At 44.6% G+C, this 24,442-nt stretch overlaps 1 protein-coding gene across 1 annotated transcript in view; it reads left to right on the top strand.

The window, feature by feature from the left end:
* Positions 1-3,013, top strand: part of ACSL3 (acyl-CoA synthetase long chain family member 3) — a 56,061-nt gene extending 53,048 nt beyond the window's left edge. Inside the window, exons 14-15 of the mRNA XM_075528954.1 lie at positions 208-365; positions 2,686-3,013. Of these exons, the coding sequence (XP_075385069.1) occupies positions 208-365; positions 2,686-2,843 (316 nt within the window). The 3' untranslated portion in view covers positions 2,844-3,013. The remainder of the gene's footprint in view (positions 1-207; positions 366-2,685) is intronic.
* Positions 3,014-24,442: the final 21,429 nt, after the last annotated feature.

Below are 24,442 nucleotides of genomic sequence, written 5' to 3'. Positions count from 1 at the left end.
CCACTAGCCTTGGAACTAACAGCCCAACTTGTAAACCACTACCACCAGGACTCCTCCCAAATCTGCCTTGTGCATGCTCTCAATAGCACAGGTGGGATTAATTACGGAGTGAGTTAGCAGCTGCCACTGTGACAAGCAGTTGTGCTTCTCATCCACATTGTGTGTGTGTGTGAGTTCCTTTGCTAAGGTGTCTTTGCACTGTTTCAGTTATCATTCCTATGTCATTGGCTTTGTTGTGCCAAATCAAAAGGAACTCACTGAACTGGCCCGGAAGAAAGGACTGAAAGGAACGTGGGAGGAGCTGTGCAACAGCTGTGAACTGGAGAATGAGGTTCTGAAAGTCCTTTCTGAAGCTGCTGTTTCAGGTGAGTGTGCTGTGGGACTGCCTAGGAAGAACTGAGGTGGGAGGAAGAGAGTGTATTGAACTCTAGTCCACTGGTTCTGTGACTTTGCTTTCTGCTAGCAAACAGTGACTGTGTTCTACTAGGAGAGGGAAGAATATTCTTCTCAAGCAGATTAAAGGTGTCCCCTGACAGCTACAGGCCACCTGAAGAATGTTCTGTCATTGTAACCTTTGTTTTCTGGATTGACCATTTCTTTACTTAGTTATTTTCAAGGGCCTGGCAATCTGAGCCCATAAGATGAAGAGAGAGAAATTGCAAGGAACTCTCTCCTGGGGACTAAACTGATCAGAAGTCCACAGGAGTGTTAGATGTGTCTGGAGGATCCTTCAGGCAGCCTCTTGGAGGAAGTTTTAAAGTCTGGGGCTTAAAGCCTGGCATTTGGGGGAGGTGAGCCCACTGGATTACCTTGGCCGGTCCTGCTTGCTTACTTCACAGCAACACCTAGATTAGTACAGTAATGGAGGAGCTGGATCCTGTGGTTCCCATCGCATCTGAAACCACGAGTAATCTCCAAACAAAGAGGAGCACAGGCAACAGACTTGAGCCTGATGCCGTGCAGCTGCCCCACTACCCCACAGACAACTTGAAAGCATGCGACCGTGCTCGCCAGGAGAGGATGCAGTTTAGGGGCGGTTTTTTTTTTTAAATGCTCCGTCTCTGATACCTTGTAACTTAAATACTGTGATGCACAGTTAACTACGATTAATACATTTTATGCCATATGACAAGGGAATCAGAAGAAAACAGAAATATTTAATACATAGTCCAACATCACACAAAGGAAGAAATCCTCATAACCATTAAAATTCCTATTTCTCTGACAGCTGGCCCTGTGCTTGCAGCTAATATGTTCTTGCCTCCCAGGCGGAGAGGAGAGCAGTGGCAGTGTTGAGCCAGGTGTTGCTGATGCAGAGCGAAGAGTGAGGCGAAAACCCACCGGTCTCCCAGCACTCACCTGCTCAGACCCTGAGACCTTCTTAGCCCCTGGGGGGCCCCCTCTAGCCCAGTGGTTCTCAACTTTCCTAATGCTGCAACCCTTTCATACAGTTCCTCATGTGGTGGTGGCTGCCTAATCATAAAATTATTTTCGTGGCTACTTCATAACTGTCATTTTCCTACCGTTATGAATTGGGCAACTCCTGTGAAAGGGTTCTTTGACCCCAAAGGGGTACGACCCACAGGTTGAGAACCACTGCTCTAGCCCTAGCCCTTGGGGCAGTCATGTGGGGTCCCTACATGACACTGCTCTTGCTCTCCATATTTCACCAACCGTTTGGGGAGCACCTTGGAAGTCCCAAAAATCTCAAAACCATAAACCCCATGTGTTCTTTCCATGTTTCTTTTTTTAGGGGGGTCACATTTAGAATAATTGGTGCCTCTCTTTTGGTTCCCAGGGACACTGTATTACTTTATTTGTAGTTGATAAGGCTGTGTTAAACTGTTTCTCCTTATTACATTGCTGCATAACTCAGAAAGATAGTGATTTTTTCAAATGTTCCATGAAGCACTTTTTCAATAGTAATTTTGTTCAGTAAATATTTTGTGGAAGAAATACTGGAAATATTAATCTTATAAAGGAAGTGTGATTTGTTTCAAAGCTGCATCTTCTGTCATTGGCTTCTCCCTCCGTCCATGACTCCAGATGCTGAGCTGTGTGTGTGTGTGGGGGGGGGGGTGTCAGACTGGGGGGTAGCCTGCAAAAGGAACTCCATAGCCAGCGAGCATGCCACCCTCACATGTCTGACAGTGTTGGTTCAGTGTCAGAATGTAACTATTTCTGAAATCACTGTGCTCTTTATAATAAATGCCAAGGAAATAAATATCAAAAGCGAATTCCCCCTTTGCTCTCCTGCCTCAGCCCTGGGCTGCTCTCAGCTTAGTGTGATGCTCTTGCTCTCAGCCTTTGCACACTCTTCTAGAGGCTTTTAAGGTTAGCCAGCCTGTGCTTCCCCTGGCCTTTTCTTGTAGCCTAACAGTGTGTTGTTGCAAAATATCTCCTCGCCTACACATAGACTTAACTCATTTTGAGTGACTGAATTTTATTCTATCTTGTACCTATATAAAATGTAGCTTGTTTCCCATTTTTATTGTGGTCTGGCTATAGAATTTTTTTTTTTTGCAATTCATACTTTTTAATATATTGGCAGTGTTTTCAAGGGATAGTTTTCCTTCTGGACCGTTCAGTGTTGGCATGGGTGCTCAAAGACTAAGGAAGTTCAACTTGCCAAAGATTTTATACCTTTTTAATGTGTTTTTCATTTTTTTCCCCCCACAATATTAGCAAGTCTGGAAAAGTTCGAAATTCCAGTAAAAATTCGCCTGAGCCCTGAACCATGGACCCCTGAAACTGGCCTCGTGACAGATGCCTTCAAGCTAAAACGCAAAGAGCTTAAAACACATTACCAGGCGGACATTGAGCGAATGTACGGGAGGAAATAGTGACTCTTATTTTGGCATCTCCTTGCTGCAGTGAGCTGAGATCAAATAGGAAAATACTTGAACGCACGCCTCCAGCTTCGAGGCTCACTGCACACCTCCGGTTCACCCTCCGCTGTTCACTCCCGGCATCACCGGCTTGGGCAGGAGTAGTAAACTATTAAGACAGCAAATCTGTGTCGGTCTCTTCTTTCATCCCCTCCCCCTCAGCTCATGCTCCCACCGGTGACTGTCCCCATGTGCAGATTTTCCTCAATCATTGGGGAAGAGTGATTTTAAAACCTCAAGTTTTTAAACATGATTTATATGTTCTGTATAATGTTCAGTTTGTAACTTTTTAAAAGTTTGGATGTATAGAGGGATAAATAGGAACTATAAGAATTGGTTATTTGGGGGGCTTTTTTTACTTACAGTATTTAAAAATACAAGGATATTGATGTGAAATTATGTAGATTTCAACTGCTTGTGAATCAAATCATTGTTGATCAAAATATCTGTTGCTGTGTAATTTTTTTGTCATGTATGCATTTGAGAGAAATAAATATACCCATCCATATGTTTTAAGAAATTGAGACCTTGTGAAATATATTGCCTGCCATTGTTTGCTTCATGTATATATTTACTTATTTGAACTAATAAAATGGGTTTGGGTTTAGTACCAAAGAATGTGCTGTCAAAATAGTAGGAGCCCAGGTGCGTTATTGGGTGGACATCGGGCTCCTAACTGTAAGGTTGGCTATTCAAACCTGCCAGTCACTCCCTGTAAGGAAGGTGAGGTGGTTTACTCCCATAAAGATTTACATATCCATAGGGTCTGAAACCGCATCTGTAAGGTCACTGTGAATTGGAAACGACTCAGTGGCAGATTTATTTTTATTTTTCCTGTTACCAAAGTGTCTCAATTTAATAGTAAAGAATTAAACTGGGAGTAAAACCTCTGCTCAGGTATCTGCCATTAACACTTGCAGCCATCGGTTTTGAGTTTGAAGCCAGGAAGGTAGCCTCACCGAAAAGGAGCAAACCCGACGTCAGAATGTTAAAAACAAGACAACGTCATTGTTTTCTGCCAGTTGACCACATGTGATTGAGTAGTCTGTATTTGTGGGAGTGTTAAGTGTGGGAATCTATCCCCAGTATGCTTATTGTACTTTTTGTCTAGATGGTGTAATCGTATGAGAAAACAAAACAACCCACCCCAAACCTCCCAGCCATCCAATCGATTCCAACTCCTAGTGACCTCACGTAAGGGTGGAACCGCCCCTCTTGGGCTTCCAGACGAACTCTGGGAGTTGAAAGCCTCGTCTTTTTCCCAGGAGTGCAGATGTGCCTTTGGGGTGACATGGTCACCTTGGGCTCTTGACAAGTGACAGCCGATTCGGGATACATGAGCAAAGGTCCATTTGGTTATTGGAGTCATTCCTGAATTTTCGATTGAGGGTCCCCCCTTTTTCCTTACCAGTCCTTCCTGCCTCTTTCCTGAAAGGCCCTTAATTGCTGTGGATCTTACATATGTGACCTCTGTTCCTTGTGACAGTGCCACCAAGACAGGTTCCCACATTCACGTTTTGTATTCGGGACAGGACGATGTGGAGTGGGAAGGTATTCCTCGGTAGAATCGTCACCTTCCCTAACTTCATGTCATTCAACTTCATGTCATTCACAAGCATCCACATCTGTGGCTAGGGCTGATGTGATGAACAGGTTTCAGTGAGCCCACACTTTATTTTATAAATCATTGTATTGGGGGCTCTTACATGTCTTAGTAACAATCCATACATCCATCGTGTGAAGTGCATTTGTACATATGTTGCCATCATCCTTTTCTTTCTACTTGAGCCCTTGGTATCAGCTCATTTTTCCCCTTCCTCTGCCTTGCACCCTCATGAACCCTTGATAATTTATTCTTTTCATACCTTATACTGCTTGCTCTCCCTTCCCCCATGTTTCCATTGTCATCCTGAGCGTGTGTGTTGATCATCTCCATTGGTTCTCCCTCCACCATCACCGCACCTTCCCTCTACCCTCATGGTACCATCGCTACTCCCATTCTTGTTTGTTCCTAAGGGCTAATCTCTCCTGGATTCCGTGTGTCGAGAGCTCTTTTCTCTACCAGTATACATGCTCTGGTCTCGCTGGATTTGTAAGGTAGAATTGGGGTCATGATCGGGGTGGGGTGAGGGGAGAGCATTAAAGAACTAGAGGGATGTGTGTTTCATCGGTGCTATACTGCACCCTGGCTGAACTCACACTTCTTAAGACCAGAGAAAAGTACTGACATATCTACTTTGGAAGGCTCCCTGGCCCCCAATAAGACCTATCAGTCCAAGGCACTGGGAGGGTGGTCAGGTAAGCATTGGGTTGCTAACCACAAGGTTGGTGGTTCAATTCAACAGCTGCTGCCAGAGAGAAAGATGAGGTTCTCCCAGAAAGATTTCCAGCCTCTCAAACCCTACTTAGGGTCTTTATGCATTGGAAACTGGGGGGTTGGTGGTTCTGTGCGGTGCATGAGCTGTGTCCGCAGCCTCCCCGGTGCTTCACATAAGCTCCGCTGCAAAAGAACTGACCGCTACAGCCTGAGAAAGGGTTTTCCTTAACTTTGGCTTTGAGCAGTCTGTTTAATTATCTTGCTCCTGAGGAGCCTCTCAGTCTGGCCACTGCCAGTTCGTTTTGCCTATACACATAGGGCACATTTCCCATTTCAGCTTTCCATCCTTGGGCGTAGTATTTTTCCCCCAGACAGCTTTATTCAAGTATAATTTGCAAACCCTAAAATCTCCCTACCTGAAGTGTGCAGTCCAATGATGTCTGGGACATTTCTAGAATGGCATCATCCACACCCCTGTTCCGTTTTAGATAATTTCAATCACCCCTAAAAGATGCCCCCTGCCCCCGGGCAGACACCCCAGGGTGGCTTCTGTTGCCTCTTGGCCCCATCCTTCATGGCACACCCAGTGGCCCCCAGCTGCATGGCCAAGGGCTCTTCTTGCCTCACCTGCTATTTACCCAGAACTTCCTGCTATGGGGGGTCCCATAGGCCCAGCACCACCCTCTTAGAGCCCCTGGAGGACACCCCCCACTAGCTTTCCTGTGGAGTCCACCCCCTCCATGGGGAGATTCTGGGGAGGAGGAAGAGCAGAGGTGTACCGAGAACCCCGCGGCAGCTTCTCTGGGGAAATAGGGCCATGTGGGCAGGGCTGCTTCCCTGGCTTCTGACTCCGAAGGCTGCCTTGTCAGCTTCCCAAGATGCATTCAGGTTTCAGCGACACTGGACCAGTTGAAGATATCAGGGTCCCTCCAGCCTAGGAGAGAGGCCCCATCACAGTCCTCAAGTAACCAGCTCGCAGGCAGCCCATTCTGAGTTGTGATGGCCCCTGTGTGTCGGGGTAGAACTGTGCTCCAGAGCATTGTGTGGCTGATGGTTTGGGGAGCAGACCCCTCAGGCTGGTTTCCAAAGTGCCTGTGAGTCAACTCGAACCTCCCACCTTTTGGTTAGTAGCCAAATGCATCCATTACTATTTGTATCACCCAGAGTCTGTAGACCACTTCTTAACCCATTGCCATGGACGTGATTAATAATGGCTTATGGCACAGATATTAACCTTCATCGATTTAAAGCTCACTGCAGCAGTTAGAGGACAGACTAGGAAGTGCTTATAAGCCTGCTGAGTGAAAAATTGACAACAGCATGAGATGCATAGCACACACCTTAAGGGACATGCCTTTTACAAGAGCACATACTTAATCTGTGAGTGGATGCAAAGATACGCACGCTGAGCAGGTCTGGGAAGGAGACTAGGGCCAAACAAGATGGCATTTTAAAAGCACAACAACAAAAAGGACAACAAAGGTCCCGGGGATGGACTTTTTTAAAGTCCTCTTTCTTGGGGGCACTGTCAGGTGAGCCCCCTTTCCTCCCAGATTCTACCTATTGAGGCAGAGGGCTCCACAGGAAAAGTGGGTGGGTCCTGCAAGGGGTGTAAGGGGTTGGTGCCAGGCTCATGGGATACCCCACATCATTCTGAGTGAGTCAAAGGTTCTGAGTGAGGCAGGGAGGTTCTCTGAAGCTCCTTTGGAAAAGCCAGCATTGGGAAGCACCTGGGGCCAAGGGAAGAGCCCTTAGCATGCTGCTGGGGGGCACTGGGTCTGCTGCCACAGCCAGGCAAAGGACACTAGGGGGCACAGGGGGAATGCTCTTCCTCTCCCGGCAGAGCCAAGAGGCAGCAGAAACCACATCGGGTTGTCCGGCCTGGAACACAGCTCTATGTGGACACACGGGCGGGGGTGGGGGGGTGGCTGAGTCAGAGATGGCTCGAGGGCACTGGTTTAGTCTTCACAGGTCAGTGTTTAAATCCACATTGAATGGTAACGGTCAACCATAATTTCATGGCATCTTCAAAATTATCACTCGCTGCCACTGAGTTGATTCTGAGTCACATAGGACTGAGCAGAACGGCCCCGGTAGGTTTCTGGGCTATTAACTTGTTACGGGATTTGAAAACCCTTATCATTTTCCCAAGGAGCAACTGGTGGTTTTGAACTGCTGACCTGGTGGTCAGCGAGCAGCCCCATGTATAACCATCACACACCACCAGGGCTCCTAAAACTCCTAGGCTAGTATTTTTCATTCTGCTGCTTTTTATAAAACGCAATGCTTTATATATTGAAACCGTCTCAGACTTGTGGAAAAGTGGCAGGCATAGTACCAGAATCCCAACATATTGCCCAAAGTGAGTGATCCTGCCCCCCTTGGAGCCACGGGAACGGCCCAGAGAGGCGGCAACAGCAGACGGCTCTGCTGTACCCTGGGCTGTAGGCTCTAGAACAAGCGTTTTGAATTGCCCGAGAGGAGCACTGTGCTTCCCCGCCCCCACCCTTTCTTTTCTGAAAAGGGGGCAGTCGGCCAACTAAGTCTGGGAACCTGTGGTCTATATCAAACAACCCCCTTGCCCGTGAGTCAATTCCAACTCACAGGGACCCTATGGGACCAAGCGGGACTGCCCCTTGGGGTTTCTGAGACAAAGGACATCTTGATGGGAGCACACGGCCACCTCGTTCTTCCTTGGAGAGGCTGCTGGCTGGGGGTTGCCTGTGTACTTCTTGCCCCTTGGTGTGATTCTACTTTGGACACCGGGCTCTGGCTTAGGACGGTTGCCTTGGCCAGCTGGGCCGATTTTGTTAACTGAACTCAACCCTTAAGACCGCAGCTCCACTGCCACTTCCTCCGAGAAGCCTTCTCTGAGCTCCTGAATAGAACAGATCCCCCCCACCCACCTTGCTCAGCTCAGTGACGCAGTCAGTTAAGTGTTGGCCTGCTAACCCGCAGGCCGGCGGTGCAGACCCAGCAGCTGCTTCTCAGGAGAAAGCTGAGGCTCTCTGCTCCTGCAGACACTTGCAGCCTGGGAAACGCAGGGCTGGGTTGCTGTGGGATGGGATGGCAGTGGGTGGATGGTGGCATTCCACATCTGAAGCACTTGCTGCTGTGGGCATTTTCCATTTGGGTTGTCTCACTGAACCTAGTACCTTCCCCCTTGACTGGCTCCATGATCTGGACCGTGTTTACTTTTCTTCACCTTCTGTCTACCCAGCATGCATGGTGCCTGCCAGATAGTAAGTGCTCAATAAACACTTTCGGAGTGGCCTGTGGCCTGCCTGTTGTTAGGTACCGTCAGGTCAGTTCTGTGCCATAGCGACCCCACGCACAACAAAATAAAACACCACTGGTCCGGCACCATCCTCACAATTGTTCTTGTTTGAACTCCTTGTTGCAGCCACTGTGTCCATCCATCCTGTCCAGGACCTTCCTCTATCGTTGCCCCTCCAGTTTACCAAGCATGACGTCCTTCTCCAGAGACTGGTCTTGACGATATGTCCAAAGTATGTGAGCCAAAGTCTCACCATCCTTGCCTCGAAGGAGCAGATTCTGGCTGTACTTATTCCAAGCCATATTTGTTTATTCCTTTGGTAGTCTGAGGTAGTTTATTGTGCCAACCTGGCTGATAAACACATGTGGGATTAATTGAAGGGCAGAGGGATAAATGGCTCAGCGAGCCTCGCCTTTGAGTTCTTGGGTCTCTTCCTTTCTGATGGTCGCACCAGGGTTCAGCTGCCTTAGCCAGTTCCCTGCTTCAGCTGGCAAGGGTCACTTCTTGCAAGACATCCTCAAGGAGAAGCCGCATGGACCTACCCCGATGCAGCCACGGGTGCTGGAGCAGCTGTGTGGAGACCCCTGTCAGCGCTGAGATGCTGACATGTTCACTGCTTCAGCTTTCCTCCTGCAGTTGGAATCATTGCCTGTGTTTTGTAAAGTGGAGGAGCATTTTGTGGATTGGTGTCAGAAATATGAGTTAATGTGGCTTGGGCAGCACTGGGTTGGGATATTTTCTTGATGTGCACTTAACCTTTACATAAAGATCTCTCATACATAGTTTCTGTGGATTTGTTCCTCTAAAGTACCCAGACTAAACAATATGGTACCTTGGGAGTGGGGTACTGGAGAAACAGATCATAAGATGGAGAGTAGATGTTTGTTTGACTTCTCCCTTATGGTAGTTTTTCTTCTTTGTCTAGCCACAGGTCAGATAAAACCACACTATTTACTCAGTTGTTTCTGAGAAAAATGTGGGGAGTATGAAAATAGAAAGTTTGTAAGCCCATTTGCTTACAAAGCCATTAAAATGTGATCTTTAGTTGGGTTTGGGCCATGCCTGTAAAGAAAGCTCTGAAAAGATATGCCCCACCCAGTGCTTTGTAGGCCTCAGGAACCAATGGTCTTTGTCAGAAGTTGGAAAAAATCTGGAACCTTGAAGAAAACTCCCCTCTAGGACTGAATGTTAAAGCGAGTCTGAGAGCAGGTTAAAATGCTTGCTAGGTGACCACCTGGATCGACCTGTTGAGTGGAAGTGGGAGAGATGCAGCAATAAACAGACTGGTTAAGTTTGGCCACCGACACCTGTGGACTTGGTTTACAGGAAAAAAAGAAGACAAGGGCGGGTTGACTGGTCTAAAGTTCATGACCTAGCACTACAGGGCTACATTTGTTGAGTATTGGTGAAAGCCCATGGTCTAGAGCAGGAGTCCTCAAACTACAGCCCATGGGCCACATGCGGCCTGTAGAGGACATTTATCCAGTGCACTAGGTGTTTTTGCCTCCACTGCCTGTCCTGTTCAGCAGCCGACTTGTCCAGTGTGCATAGGAATTTGTTCATAGCTTTTTAAAAAACTATAGTCCAGCCCTCCAATGGTCTGAGGGACAGCGAACTGACCCCCTGATTAAAAAGTTTGAGGACCCCTGGCCTAGAGGCAAGGCAACCAATGGGCACCCTGTGGAGGCTGAGTGAGGCAGCCCCCATTGAGTTTACCAGAACCCAACCAGATGGAGACTTTTGAGCCTGTGAACTGGTTCATATTGTTGCTGACTTTATGGATGGCCTGTCCAGATTTGACTTTGCTTATGGATGCAGACTTCACAAGGTTCCAACTGGAATGAAGATTCTGCATGCCAGAAAATGATTGTCTCCTCAGAGCACTGGATTGATGTAAGTGGGTAGTATAGAAATTGGATACCCAAAATTGGGGGGAATAAGGACATGAAGTGGTTGGCTTACAAACTTTCATAGGTGGGGGAATGTATTCACAGGATTATAGGGCTAAGGTGTAGGTGTTACTTAATTGCAATTGTGAGGCTAAATAATGATGTACAGGTGTCAAGTTGGCAAGGGGTGGATTGAGGTAGTTTATTGTGCCAAGCTAGCCAATACACACATGTGGGGTTAATTGAAGGGTGGAGGGATAAATGGCTCAGTGAGCCTCGCCTTTTAAGTTCTCAGGTCTCTTGCTTTCTGATGATTAGACCAGGGTACAGCTGCCTTAGCCACTTCCCTGCTTCAGCTGGCAAGGCTCACCTCCTGCAAGACATCCCCAAGGAGAAGCCACATGGACCTACCCTGATGCAGCCCTGGGTGCCGGAGCAGCCATGTGGAAACCTCTGCCAGCGCTGAGATGCTTACACATTCACTGACTTGGCTTTCCTCTTGCAGTCGACATCATAGTGTATGTTTTGTGAGATGGAGGAGGATTTTGTGGATTGGTGTTGGCATATGAGTTAATGTTGGACTTGTGGGCTTGGACAGCACTGGGTTGGGATGTTTTCTTGATGTGCACTTACTCTTTATATAAAACTCTGTCTGATACATGAATTTCTGTGGATTTGTTTCTCTAAAGTACCCAGACTAACACATAGTCCATGGAATTTTCAGTATTCATCACCAGCACTATAATTCAAATGCATCGATTCTTCTTCAGTCTTTTTTATTCCATGTCCAACTTTCACTTGCATGTGAGGTGATGAAAAAAGCCATGACTTAAGTCAGGTACACCTTAGTCCTTCCATTCCATGGTGCGGCTGGAGATGGTATCCCTCCCAACTTCACTGTTCTAGTCCGGGTAGACTAGGGAAACAGACTCATAAACACACCTTATATACAAGAGCAATTGTACATTAGGGAAACATCCCATCCCAGTCTAGTTCAAGTCCATAAGTGTGATATTAGACGAGGCTTTCTGCTCTCAGAAAGTCTGATGGTCTCCAAAGCTCACAGGGCACTTCTGTGCGAGAGGTACTGGTAGTCTGAATCGACTTGACTGCAGTGAGTTTGGTTGGGGTCTCATCTCTTTTCCACTGAATTTTTCTGGAAAATAATTTTTTCCTCATAATGCTGTTTTCAATCACTTAACATTTTTCCAATCGTCGTTTTTAAAATCTGATTTTCCTGTGGTAGCATTGCATTTTTATTTTATGATTTCCAGGGTTAAAGAGAAGGCATGTATTGTATATATAAATGTAAAATATCTATTGTTTTGTAATTCTTTTTTAAGTCATTTTATTGGGGGCTCATACAACTCATCACAATTCATACATCCATTGTGCCAAGCACATTTGTACATTTATTGCCATCATCATTCTCAAAACATTTGCTTTCTACTTGAGTCCTTGGTATCAGCCCCTCATTTTTTCCCCTCCCTCCCCCACTCTCCTTTCCTCTCTCCCTCTGATAATTAATAAATTATTTTATATGTCTTACACTGTCCAATGTCTCCCTTTACCCACTTTTCTGTTGTCTGTCCCCCAGGGAGGGGGTTATTTGTAGATCATTGTGATCAGTTTCCCCCACTCCCCTTCCTCTTACCCTCCTAGTATCATTAGTCCTGAGGAGTTTATCTGTCCTGGATTCCCTGCATTTCCAGCTCTTATCTGTACCAGTATACATCTTCTGGTCTAGCAGGATTTGTAAGGTAGAATTGGGGTCACGATAGTGGTGGGGAGGAAGCATTAAAGAACTAGAGGAAAGTTGTATGTTTTACCGGTGCTAAACTGCACCCTGATTGGCTCGTCTCCTCCCCGCAACCCTACTGTAAGGGTATGTCCAGTTGCCTACAGATGGACTTTGGGTCTCCACTCCTCCCATCCACAATGATATAATTTTTTGTTCTTTGTTGCCTGATACCTGATCCTATGGATACCTCATGATCACACAGGCTGGTGTGCTTCTACCATGTGGGCTTTTTGTGCTTCTGAGGTAGATGACCGCTTGTTTATCTTCAAGCCTTTAAGACTCCAGATGCTATATCTTTTGATAGCTGGACGCCATCAACTTTCTGCACCATATTTGCTTTTGCACCCGCTTTCTCTTCAGCGATCGCGTCGGGAACGTGAGCATTATGGAATGCCAGGTTAATAGAACAAAATGTTCTTGCATTGAGGGAATACTTGAGTAGAGGCCCAATGTCCATCTGCTACCTTAATACTAAACCTGTATGTATATGCTCATAGATCTATTTCCCCATCATCATATATAAATACCGTATATACTCATGTATAAGCAGACCCAAATATCTGCTGAGGTACCTAATTTTACCATAAAAATTATATTAAAAAGGGGCTGAAAGACAATGTAAGATGAAAATAATAATCTATAACTTATCAAGGGTTTGTGAGGGATGGCCGGTGGGGGAGGGAGAGGGAATGGGGAGCTGATATCAGGGGATCAAGTGGGAAGAGAATGCTTTGAAAATGATGATGGCAGCATATATGTAAATGTTCTTGACACAATGGATGAATGTAGGGATTGTGATAAGAGATGTAAGAGCCCCCAATAAAAGTATTTAATTTTTAAAAATGTGCTGGAAAATCTCGGCTTATACTTGAGTATATGTGGTATATTTACATCTGTACATACCTGCATTTAGACCTCTATAAATGCCCTTTGCCTCCTAGTTCTTTCCTCTATTTCCTTTTACTTTCCTCTTGTCCCACTATCATGTTTGGCCTTCATTTGGGTTTCAGTAATTTCTCTTGGTTACATTGTCCTTGATCAAGTGCTACCTGGCCTCCTACACCCTCCTCGCCATCGATTTTGGATCAATTGTTGTTCCCATGTCCCTGGGTTTATAAACACCCACCTCCTTTCCCTCACCTCCCATTCTCCCATGTCCCCCCAGAACTGTAGGTCCAGTTGTTTTCTCCTCCAGATTGTTTATCCCACCTATCCTATCTAGATAGACCTGCAGAGATAATGATATGCACAAAAAACAAGACAGAGCAAAACAGAGCAACAACAAAAAAATAAAACAACAGCAACCAAAGCCTGTAGATCGTTCAAGGTCAGTTTGTTGACCGATAGGGGTGTTTTCTAGTCGAATCTGATGGGGTGCCATGCCCTGGGCCCAAAGTCTATATTTTGGGTATTCCCTGGGGATTTTGTTGTTGCACTGTTCCCCTTGATGTTCTGTTGCACACCCTTAGTGTTTCGCCTCAGTATGGTGGGGTTAGATTGGGCACAATTCCTGCTCTGTCTCCAGTGTTGCCCCCATAGTGCTATGGGTCAGTGAGGATGTTGTGTCTTGTAGTGGGGCTGGCCATATGTTCCTCTCTGTGCTTTGGCTGCTCTGAGTGGGAATATTGTCCCCAGGGCTTGGTGGGCCAGGATGTGCTCCACTCTTTCTTCCTCCCCCTTCATTTGCTCCTGGGTGCTCTGATCAAACATGTCCTTCTCCCTGAGCAGTAGCTTCAGTGCTGTCCTCTGAAGTGAATTCTTGTGTGGGGATTGGGTACTGCCCATGTAGTTGGGATTGAGGTCAGCCCCTCAGACCTCTCTATTGGTGCCCTGCATCATGCCAAGATGTTGCATTCACGTCTTAGAGCACCGGGTTGAAGTCTGGTCCTTCTTTCCCTGTGGAGATTTAAACAATACCCCACCCCCCTTGGGTAGGTTAGTGCCCTGTTCCCCAGCTACCCATGTCTGTCACCCCCTTTTTTAGTGGGCTACCATATGTATCTCTGAATTTGATCTGGCTCTTGTCATACTAACTGGACCTCACCCCAGGAATGTTTGTATGCAGAAGCTTTTTTAAAAAGCATTTTTTAAAAAGCTTACCACATTGAACTCATGTTGTACTTGTCCTTTTGTGCTTGGCTTACTTCACTTAGCATAATTTCCTCCAGTTATTCCCATGCAGTGATGTGCTTCATGCGTTCATTACTTATTGTTAGGGATGCGTAGTACTCCATTGTATGTATGTACCACAGTTTTTAAATCCATTTTTCTGTTAATGGAAATTTGGGTTTCCAACTGCTTGCAATTGTGAACTGTGCCGCGGTGAACATTGGAGCACAGATGTCTGGCCATGGTTTGTTTCTTGTCTCTTCTGGGTATATGCCCAGTAGGGGGATTGCTGGGTTGTATGATAGCTCAATTTCCATCTGTGTTAGATATCACCAAATCGATTTCCATAGGGGCTGTACATACCTACAGATCAACAGTGGATGAGAGTTCTTTCCAAGGCCCCTCCAACACTTGTTGCTTTCTGATTTTTTGAATTGGGCTATATTTGAGGGTGTTAGGTGGTATCTCATTGTTGTTTTAATTTGCATTTCTCTTATGGCTAATGATCGGGAACATTTTCTCATATGTTTATTAGCCATTTGGATTTCTGCCCTTGTGAAACTTCTGTTCAAGTCCTTTGCCCACCTCCTCAGTGGGCAATTAGTTTTTTTCTTTTTGGAAGCTAGCGGAGTATTGTAGATTTTAGTAATAAGGCCTTTGTCTGATGTGTGATTGCTAAAGATGTTTCTCAGTCCGTGGACTCTCTTGGTGAATTCTTTTGATGTACACAGGTGTTTTATCTTCAGAGTGTCCCACTTGTCAATTTGTGACTCATCTGTATTTGTGTCCTTCCCTATTTTTGATAGCTTATGTATTCCCTGCACCAAAGTTCTCAGGTTTGTCCAATTCTTTCATTGATGGCCCTAATAGTTTGGGGTTTTACCTCAAGGTCTGTGATCCACTTTGATTTTATTCTTGTGCATGGAGTGAGATAAGGTTCTTGCTTCATTTTTCTGCAGATAGATATCGATTTTTTTTCCAGCACCAGTTGTTGAAGAGGGCATCTGCTTCCCATTTGATATTTTTTGGGCCCTTATCAAAGATTAATTGTCTGTATGCTGATGATTTTATTTCTGGGGGTTCAGTTCTTTTCCATTGGTCTGAATCTGTCATTATACCAGTACCACGAGGTTTTGAAAACTGTGGCTGTATAATATGTGCTAAAGTCAGGTAAAGCAAGCCCTTCAATTGTGTCCTTGAGGAGTTCTCTGCTAATTCTGGCTTACTTCCCTCTCCATATGAAGCTGGTAATCAGGTTTTTCATTTCTTTGAAGAAAGATGAGGTAATTGAATTGGGATTGCATTAAACTTATATAGTGTCCTGGGCAGAACTGGTCATCTTTACTATATTGAGTCTTCTAATCCACAGGCATGGGACATTCTTCTATTTGTTGAGGTCACTCTTGGTTTCTTGTAATAGTGTTCTGTAGTTTTCTCATACAACTCTTTTGTTCTTTTATTCAGGTATATCCCTAGATCTTTTAATGTGTGTTTGGCTATTGTGAAGGGCACAACCATTTTGATGTCCTCTTCTGTGGTCTTGACTCATGTGTTTAACAGTCCGGTAGACTTCCGTTTGTTGATCTTGCATCCTGCCATCTGCCATATTCCTCTATTGCTTCTAGGATTCTCCTTTTTTGGAGCTTTTGGGATTTTCCATATTTCATCATATCATCTGGGAATAACAGTACTTTCACCTCTTCTGTCCCCAGACAAATAACTCTGATGTCTTTTCTTTGCCTTATGCTGTGAGCTAAAACCTCCAGTACAATGTTAAATAAGAGTGGGAATAAGGGACATACTTGTGTGGTCCCCTTTTACAGTGGGATCGTGTTAGTCTTTTCTCCATTGACTACCATTTTGGCTCTTGGTTTTTCATATATAGCTTGTATTATATTGAGGAATATTCCTTCCATCTCTATCTTCTTGAATGTCTAAAACAGGGATCAGTGTTGGATGTTGCCGAATGCTTTTTCCACATCTATTAATATTATCATGTGGTTCTTATAGTTTTTCATATTAATGTGGCAAATGATACGAATGGGCTTTTGTATGTTGAATCATCCCTGCATCCGTGGTATGAATCCCACTTAGTGATGTTGAATTATTTGTTTTGTATATTTTTGTATTCTATTGGCCAGTTTTAAGGAATTTTGTTAAGGAATTTTTGCATCAATGTTCATTAGGGATATTGGTCTGTAGTTCTTGATTCTTGTGAGATCCTTGCCTGGTTTTGGTATCAGAGTTTAACTAACTTCAGAGAAGGAGTTTGGGAGTTTGCTGTCTTTTTCTATGTGTACGAATAGTTTGTGTTGGATTGGTGTCAGTTCTTCCCTGAATGCTTGGTAGAATTCTGCGAAGCTATCTGGTCCAGGGGAATTATTTGTTGATAATCTTTGATAACCGTGTCTATTTATTCTATTGCTATGGGTCTGTTGAGATTCTTTATGTCCATCAGGGATAGTCTAGGGAGGGATTATTTTTCTATGTTGTCTAAGTTGTTGAATTTATTGGAGTATAGTACTTTGTAGTACTGTGTAGTTATCCTTTTGATTTCATTAGGGTCTGTTGTAATGTCCCCTGTTTCATCCCTCATCCTTGCAATTGAAATTTGTTCCTTCCTTTTTTTTTGGTTAGTTTTGCTACCAGTCTGTGAATTCTGTTTATCCGTTCAAAGAACCAACTTTTAGCAGCATTAAAATTTTCCATAGTTAAAAAAAATCATTTTATAGGGGGCTCATACAACTCTTATCACAATCCATACATACATCCATTGTGTCAAGCGCATTTGTACATTTGTTGTCATCATCATTCTGAAAACATTTGCTTTCTGCTTGAGCCCTTGGTATCAGCTCTTCATTTCCCCCGCCTCCCTCCTTGCTCCCCCTTCCTCATGAACCCTTGATAATTTATAAATTATTATTATTTTGTCATATCTTACACTGTCTGATATCTCCCTTCATCCACTTTTCTGTTGTCCGTCATGCAGGGAGGAGTTTATAATCCTTGTATTTGGTTCTCTGTTTCTACCCTACCTTCCTTCCACCCTCCTGGTATCACCACGCTCACCACTGGTCCTGAAGGGATCATCTGTCCTGGATTCCCTGTGTTTCCAGTTCCTATCTGTACCAGTGTACATCCTCTGGTCTAGTCATATTTGTAAGGTAGAATTGGGATCATGATAGTGGGGGGGCGGGGGTATGTGATGAAGCATATAAGAACTGGAGGAAAGTTGTATGTTTCATCGTTGCTACAATGCACCCTGACTTCCTGATATTCTCCCTGTGACCCTTCTGTAAGGGGATTTCCAGTTGCCACTCCCCACTCCCCCTCACGTACAATGATATGATTTTTTGTTCTGAAGATGCCTGATACCTGATCCCTTTGACACCTCATGATCACACAGGCTGGTGTGCTTCTTCCATGTGGGCTTTGTTGCTTCTGAGCTATATGTTCACTTGTTTACCTTCAAGCCTTTAAGACCCCAGACAATATGTCTTTTGATAGCCGGGTACCATCAGCTTTCGTCACCACATTTACTTATGCGCCAATTTGTCTTCAGCCATTGTGTCGAGAAGGTTAGCATCATGGAATGCCAGTTTAATAAAACAAAGTGTTCTTGCATAGAGGGGTTATGTGAGTGGAGGCCCAATGTCCATCTGCTACCTAAGAATAAACATATAAATATATACACATAGATCTATTTCCCCATCATTGTATATAAATATATTTACATATGTACATGCATGTATTTAGACTTCTATAAATGCCATTTGCCTCCTAGTTCTTTCCTCAATTTCTTTTTACTTTCCTCTTGTTCCACAATCATTCTCAGCCTTCATTTGGGTTTCAGTAATTCCTCTCGGTTACACTACTCTTAACCACGCCCTACCAGGCCTCCTACACCCTCCTCACCACCGATTTGGATCATTTGTTGTTCCCTTGTCCCTGGGTTTGTTAACACCACTTCCTTTCCCCCCACCTCCCCTGCTCCCCTGTCCCCCCAGAACTGTTGGTCCCGTTTTTTTCTCCTCCAGGGTTGTTCATCCAGCTTATCTTATTTAGAGAGACCTGTTGAGATAATATGCACAAAAACAAAACAGAGCAAAACTAAGAAACAAAGGAAAAGAAAACAACAACAAAAAACCAATGACAAAAACCAAAACAAAACACAAGAAAGAAAAGCTTGTAGTTAGTTCAAGGACTGTTTGTTGGCCTTTAGGAGTGTTTCCCAGTGGAGTCTGTTGGGGCATCAAACCTTGGCTCCAAAGTCTATTTTTGGTATTCTCTGGGAACTTCATTGCTCTGTTCCCCTTCATTGCTCTGTTCCACACGCTTAGTGTTTTGCCTTGGTGTGGTGGGATCAGACCGGGCGGAATTCCCATACCGTGTCTCCAGTGTTGTCCCCTGCAGGGCTATGAGTCAGTGAGGGATGTTGTATCTCATAGTGGGACTGACCCTATGGTCCTCTCTGTGCATTGGCTCTTCTGAGTGAGGATATTATCCTTCTTATTTTCCCACTCATGAATCTCAGCCCTGATTTTTATTATTTCTTTTCTTTTTCTATTAGTAAGGTTGTCCTGTTGACTCTGCTCTAGGTGCTGTAAATTTTGTTCCAGCATATTAATCGTAAGTCTCTCTTCCTTTTTCAGGTGTGCATGTATTGCTATGAAACTTCCTCTGATAACTGCCTTTGGTGTGTCCTATAAGTTTTGGTATGTTGTGTTCTCATTCTCATTGGTGTCTAGAAATTTCTTAATTTCATCTCTGATCTGGGCTAGTAAACACTCCTTTTGCAATAGTTATTCACCCTCCAATTGTTTGCCCTTGTTTTGTTAACCTTCCTTTTTGTTGCTTTCCAGCCTTATGGCACAGTAGTCAGAGAGAGAGGTCTGTATGATTTTAATTTGTTTAATTTTATGCAGATTCAATTTATGCCCCGGCATGTGGTCTATCTTTGAATATGTGCCATGAGGACTTGAAAAGAATGTGTTGTTTTTTTTATTTGGGTGAAAAGCTCTGTATATATCTGTCTGGTCAAATTGTCTAATTGTTGTGTTTAGATCCCTAGCCTTTTTGTTGAGTTTCGTTCCCAGTGATCTATTTTTCTCAGAGAGCAGTGGATTGAAGTCACCTATTTTAAATTTTGAGCCTGTGATTTCTGTTTTCATTTTTTGGAGCATTTGGTTGATGTAGTCAGTGGATCTCTCATTTGGGGAGTATATGTTTAAAATGCTTAGTGGTTCTTTGTCTTCCATTCCCTTGAGCATTATATAGTGTCCCTTCTTATCTTTATGGTTTGCACTTTGAGGTCAATTTTATTTGAGATTAGGATTGCAACCCCTGATTTTTTGGATTGCTGTTTGCTTGGCATGCTTTTCTTCAACCTTTTACTTTCAGCCTACTTTTGTCTGTAGTCTCCTGTAGGCAGCAGATTGATGGGTTGTGCTTTCTAAGTCAGTCTTCTAGCCTTGGTCTTTTCATGCCTGAGTTCAGTCCATTGATATTCAGGGTTATTGTATCCATCTGTGGACTCTGATGTCATCATATACCTTTTGCGGTGGGCATTTTCCTACCTCCCTTTCTTATCAGTGTGTTGTGCATGTGTGTATGTGTGTGTGTTTCATTCTTGACTTCTTTCCCCTATTAACTCAATGCTGTCTTGGGGGCTGTTTTCTCTTTGTTGCCCTTTGGGTGGGGTTATTCTATGTGGAGGTCTCTTATTTATGCTTGGTGAGTTCTGTTCTGCTCATACTAGGTTGGCAAGGATCTTTTGTAGGGCTGGGTTTCTTTTAACATATTCTTTGAGTTTTACCTTGTCTGGGAAGACTCTTCTGTCTCCATCTATCTTGATAAATAATTTTGCTGGATAGAGTATTCTTGGGCTGTGTTATTTTCCTTCAATTTTTGGAATATGTTACTGCACTCTCTCCTCATCTTCATAGTGTCTGCTGATAGGTCTGAGCATATTCTTATTTGTGAACCTTTATATGTGATTGCTGTTTTTCCCTAGCTGTTCTCATGTCTCATGATTTTTTTCCTTTTCCTCAAAGTTGGATAGTTTTACTATCATGTGCCTTGGTGATTTCTTCTTGGGATTCAGTATAGTTCATATTCTTTCAGCCTCTTGAATTGGTTGCCTGGTTTTCATTCATTAAGCTGGGGAAGTTTCCCCCACAAATTATCTTACTACTTTTGCAGTTGACTTCTGTGTTGTGTCTTCCTCTGGTAATCCAATTATTCTGATGTTCCTTGACATAACATCACACATAGCTTTTAAGTTTTCTTCAGCTTCTTTGATGATCCTATTTCATTTTTGTTCAAGTTTGTTAAAGTTTGGTTGGATGTCCTCTAGTTCACAGATGAGTTTTTCTGCCTCCTCCGGTCAGTTGGCGAAGTCCATGAGTCTGTTACTAGTTTTTGTTATCTCCTCTCTAAGCTCTTGTATTTACCTTTGGTGTATGTTTTTTTATCTCTTCTATAATTTCATCCTTTTTCTGTATTGTTTTCCTCATATCCTGTATGACTCCAAGCAGCATTCTGAAAATTTATTTCTGCGACAGATCAATGTCTGCTTCTTCTATGCACATCATTAGATTCGGTACCTCTTTCAACGCTGCCTTTTGTTTCTCTTGTTTTTTTTGTTGTTGTTGTTGTTGTTGAGGTTGTTGGGGCTGATTGCTGTTTGCATTGTGTAGTTTTAGAGGAGCCAGGTGCCATTTTCCAGAGAGTCGAAGAGCATTGAGCTCTCTCTGGGAGACTTGTTGGAATACTTTGAACTGCCTGCAGCTAATTGTACTGTGGAATTGGCTGACCACGTTATCCTCCTGTGGCTTCACCCTTTCCCTAGTCAACCAGTATTCTGTTATTTGGAGGGAAAGTTGGATGGTCATCTCAAAGGATGCTGGTTGGGTGGTTGTGGACCTGTGAGGATGGTGTTTCACTGGGTGATCTCAGAAGAAGCTGTGATGGTGTGGCCCATGGCAGCTTGGGGCACCACAGAGGGCGTGTGGTGGTGCCTGCTGCAATAAGTGTGCCTCCAAAGGCAGGTGAGTGTGCCTGTTTTGGTGTAAAGCACTGCGAATGGTGGGCAGAATTTCCCTGGTCAGCTAGATCACTGCGGAGGTTGGGCAGAGGTTCCCTCTGCAGTGTGGAGCATTGACAAGTGTTGGCTGAGCTTCCTGAGGCCATGTGAGGCACTATGGCCGGCTGGAGGAAGTTCCCTCAGTCAGGTGGGACCACAGAGGCTGGGTAGGAGCTCCCCAAGCACGCAGGTGGAATTTCCCTCAGAAAAAGGTGGGCAGGAGTTTCCCCTGGAAGAAGGTTGGCGGGATTTCCCCTGGAAGGTGAGCGGGGTTTCCCCTGGAAGAAGGTGGGCAGGCTTTTCCCAGCCTCTGCTTACACTGCAAAGGGTGGAGTTCTCCTAGCTGGGTGGACGGCAGGTGTACATGCCCTAGACCAAGGGGAGTGACTTGGAGGTTAGCAGTGGTGTGTGAAGAAAAGGGCAGAGAAAAAGAAAAAAAAGAGCAAAGAAAAAAAACAACCACTGAGCCCACTGAGACTGTGGGGGGGGGGGGGGGAAGAGAAGAGAGGGAACAAAAATAACAATATGTCTGAGCTGGGATCCCTGACTGTAGGTTTGGAGGATTTTAAACCCTGCCCAGAGGCAGCAGAAAGCTGTGGCTCAGTTGAGATATAGCCCTTGGGTCAGCTACAAATGACCCCAGATCCAGCTGTGACAGTGGTGGGACTAAGGTCAAATCCTAGCTGGCCTCCACTGTGGTTAGCCTATAGCCCCCAGCTCCTAAAAACCTAGTGCATCTGTGCCTACTTATCTTTATGATGCTCCTCCTGTGACCTGGAAGGATGGAGTTTCCCTCTTAGGACCTCTCCTGTGCTGATTTCTGTGAGTCCCTCTGGTATGTGTTACTCAGTCACCATCTTGCCCAAAGTCCCTAAAACCTAGATTTTATTCTCTTCAATATCTTTTTGGTCTTTATATTGACAGGAGGCATTTAAAAATGTTTCTGTTCTGTGATGGCTACCTATCCTGGGTGTCTGGTCAAATGTACAGGTGAGACACTCATTAGGTTCTTTGGGTGGGCAGGAGGCCCTTGGTCATGCAAATAGTGCAGTTTGTAGTTGAAAGGTTTGGGTTTGTAATCCAGCTAGAGGCTCCTCAGAAGAAAGAAGGATCTGGTGATCCACTTCTGAAAAATCAGCTCTCAAAAACCTTAGGGGGCATCGAGCCTCCCTGATACGCCTGGGGCCACCATGAGGGGTGTTAACCCACCTGTCACAGGACCTGTCACCTAGAGGGCATTGCTTCGGGGTAGCTGAAGGTATCTTGATCCCAGAATGAAGAGGGGTTTCCAGGGGGGCATGTGGTTGGAAGAGAAGCCTCTGATAATTACATGTGCTGGATGAGGGGCAGATGGCTAGTGTCCAGGAGTTCTTGGTAAACACTGTGGGGAACGGCAATGGTTTCTGGTACCTGACCTTCATTTTGGGACCCCTCTCTTCAATCCCTGTGGTTTCTGAGTTTTGAGCTCATCATGGATTGGCAGAGTAGATGAGCAAGCATTTTTCTGGAAATGATCTCCTTCTTGAAGACTCCAGTGTTTTCTTCCGGTCTTAGTCATTTAGCCATGCTTCCACCTGACCTTTCTCATGTAAACACTTGCTGGATCCCCATCCAGTATGCCCTCCTCACTTCATTTCTATTATGATAATGGGCTGGTGTTGTGGCTCGGTGCCCTTGAGTTGGATCTGGTTCATAGTGACTCTGTGTTCAAGGGAATACAACATTGCCTGGTCCTGCACCTTCCCAACAACTGTGGCTCTGCCAGAACCTGTTGCTTCAGAGATAGTGTCAATCTACCTGTTGGGTATCTTCTTTTTCACTGACTCTCTCCTTTACTAAGCTTGATGTCTTTCTCCAAGGACTTGGTATTCCCAGTCATGTGTTCAACAGGAGATGAAGTTTCACCATGTTCACTTTGAAGGAATATTCTGGCTGCACTATTTTCCAAGATGGTAGGTTATTTCATCTCATACATTTATGAGTTCATGCAATTAGGCCCATTCTTTCCTTTCTTTCCCATGTGCGAATGGGTACACTTCCTGTGTACCCATCCACTCATGATTTAGAATGCTCTGGACATGTTTCTCTTCAAAATAAAATCAAGTTAGCCTCTTGGGTCAACTTTCAGTCAAACAGTAGATTGGTCCACTAGGTGAACATTAATACCACCTGGTCCAGCACTCCCTAGAACAACCCAGACTCGGGCCAAAGGGCAGCATTTTTCCAGAAACCAAGCTCAGAAGGCAGAGAGGCGAGGAAAGGATGCATGATGCTCGGGGAAAGCAGGGAGGAATTAGGAAGTGTGCTGGTCCCTGTTGAAGATTGCAATCAAAATATGTGTGAGTTGAATTGTTGGAACGGAAAACTAATTTGCTATGTAAACTTTCACCCAAAGTGGAACAAAAATAAAAATAAAAAGGAAAGAAAATCAAGCCGGGTGTCTTCAGCTTCTCTAAATAACAAGCATCAAGCAGCGCAGCATGACACGATTGTTGAGTCCCACAGGTCACATTTCTGGCAAATAGCTGTGTCCGTCACTGACATTCCCATGGTGTCTGGCTTACTCATCATCTGATGCATCACATTTTTCTTGGCCTTGGAATGTTCCATTGCAATAGAAACTGGAAGAAAAAGAATTATCTTTCCACAGTGTGAATGGGAAAGGAAAAGTGTACTCTGGGGGCTTTTCTTACTGAGCTACAGAAAGAGACATTGCCTGCTCTGCTGGAGTTTCCTGGGGAAGACCACAGGTTCAGACTGGGCTCAGCCCAGGAGGAAAACTGGACGAGTCCTTCTTATTTTGTATTGAACACGTGGAAAAATTCATAAACACACACACGCACACACACATGCATGCACACCAGTGTGTGTGCACCTATAGCCAATAAAATGGCCCCAGTTAATTTACAATATCTAAATCCCTCTTTGAATATGGAGTAAAATTGAGCAAATTGCCAATTCCACAAACTTAGAATTAGACAATAGAGGAGAAAGAATATTGATTTGGGGGATGCGTAAGAATGACCTGACTTTGAATAGGAATACAGCATCTTTTTACAGATAGGGAAATGGGGCTC

The sequence above is a fragment of the Tenrec ecaudatus genome, chromosome 13, assembly GCF_050624435.1.
Source record: "Tenrec ecaudatus isolate mTenEca1 chromosome 13, mTenEca1.hap1, whole genome shotgun sequence".
NCBI lineage: Eukaryota > Metazoa > Chordata > Mammalia > Afrosoricida > Tenrecidae > Tenrec > Tenrec ecaudatus.
The sequence above is the reverse complement of the archived record's forward strand: the minus strand, read 5'-3'. Positions and strand labels throughout refer to the sequence as shown.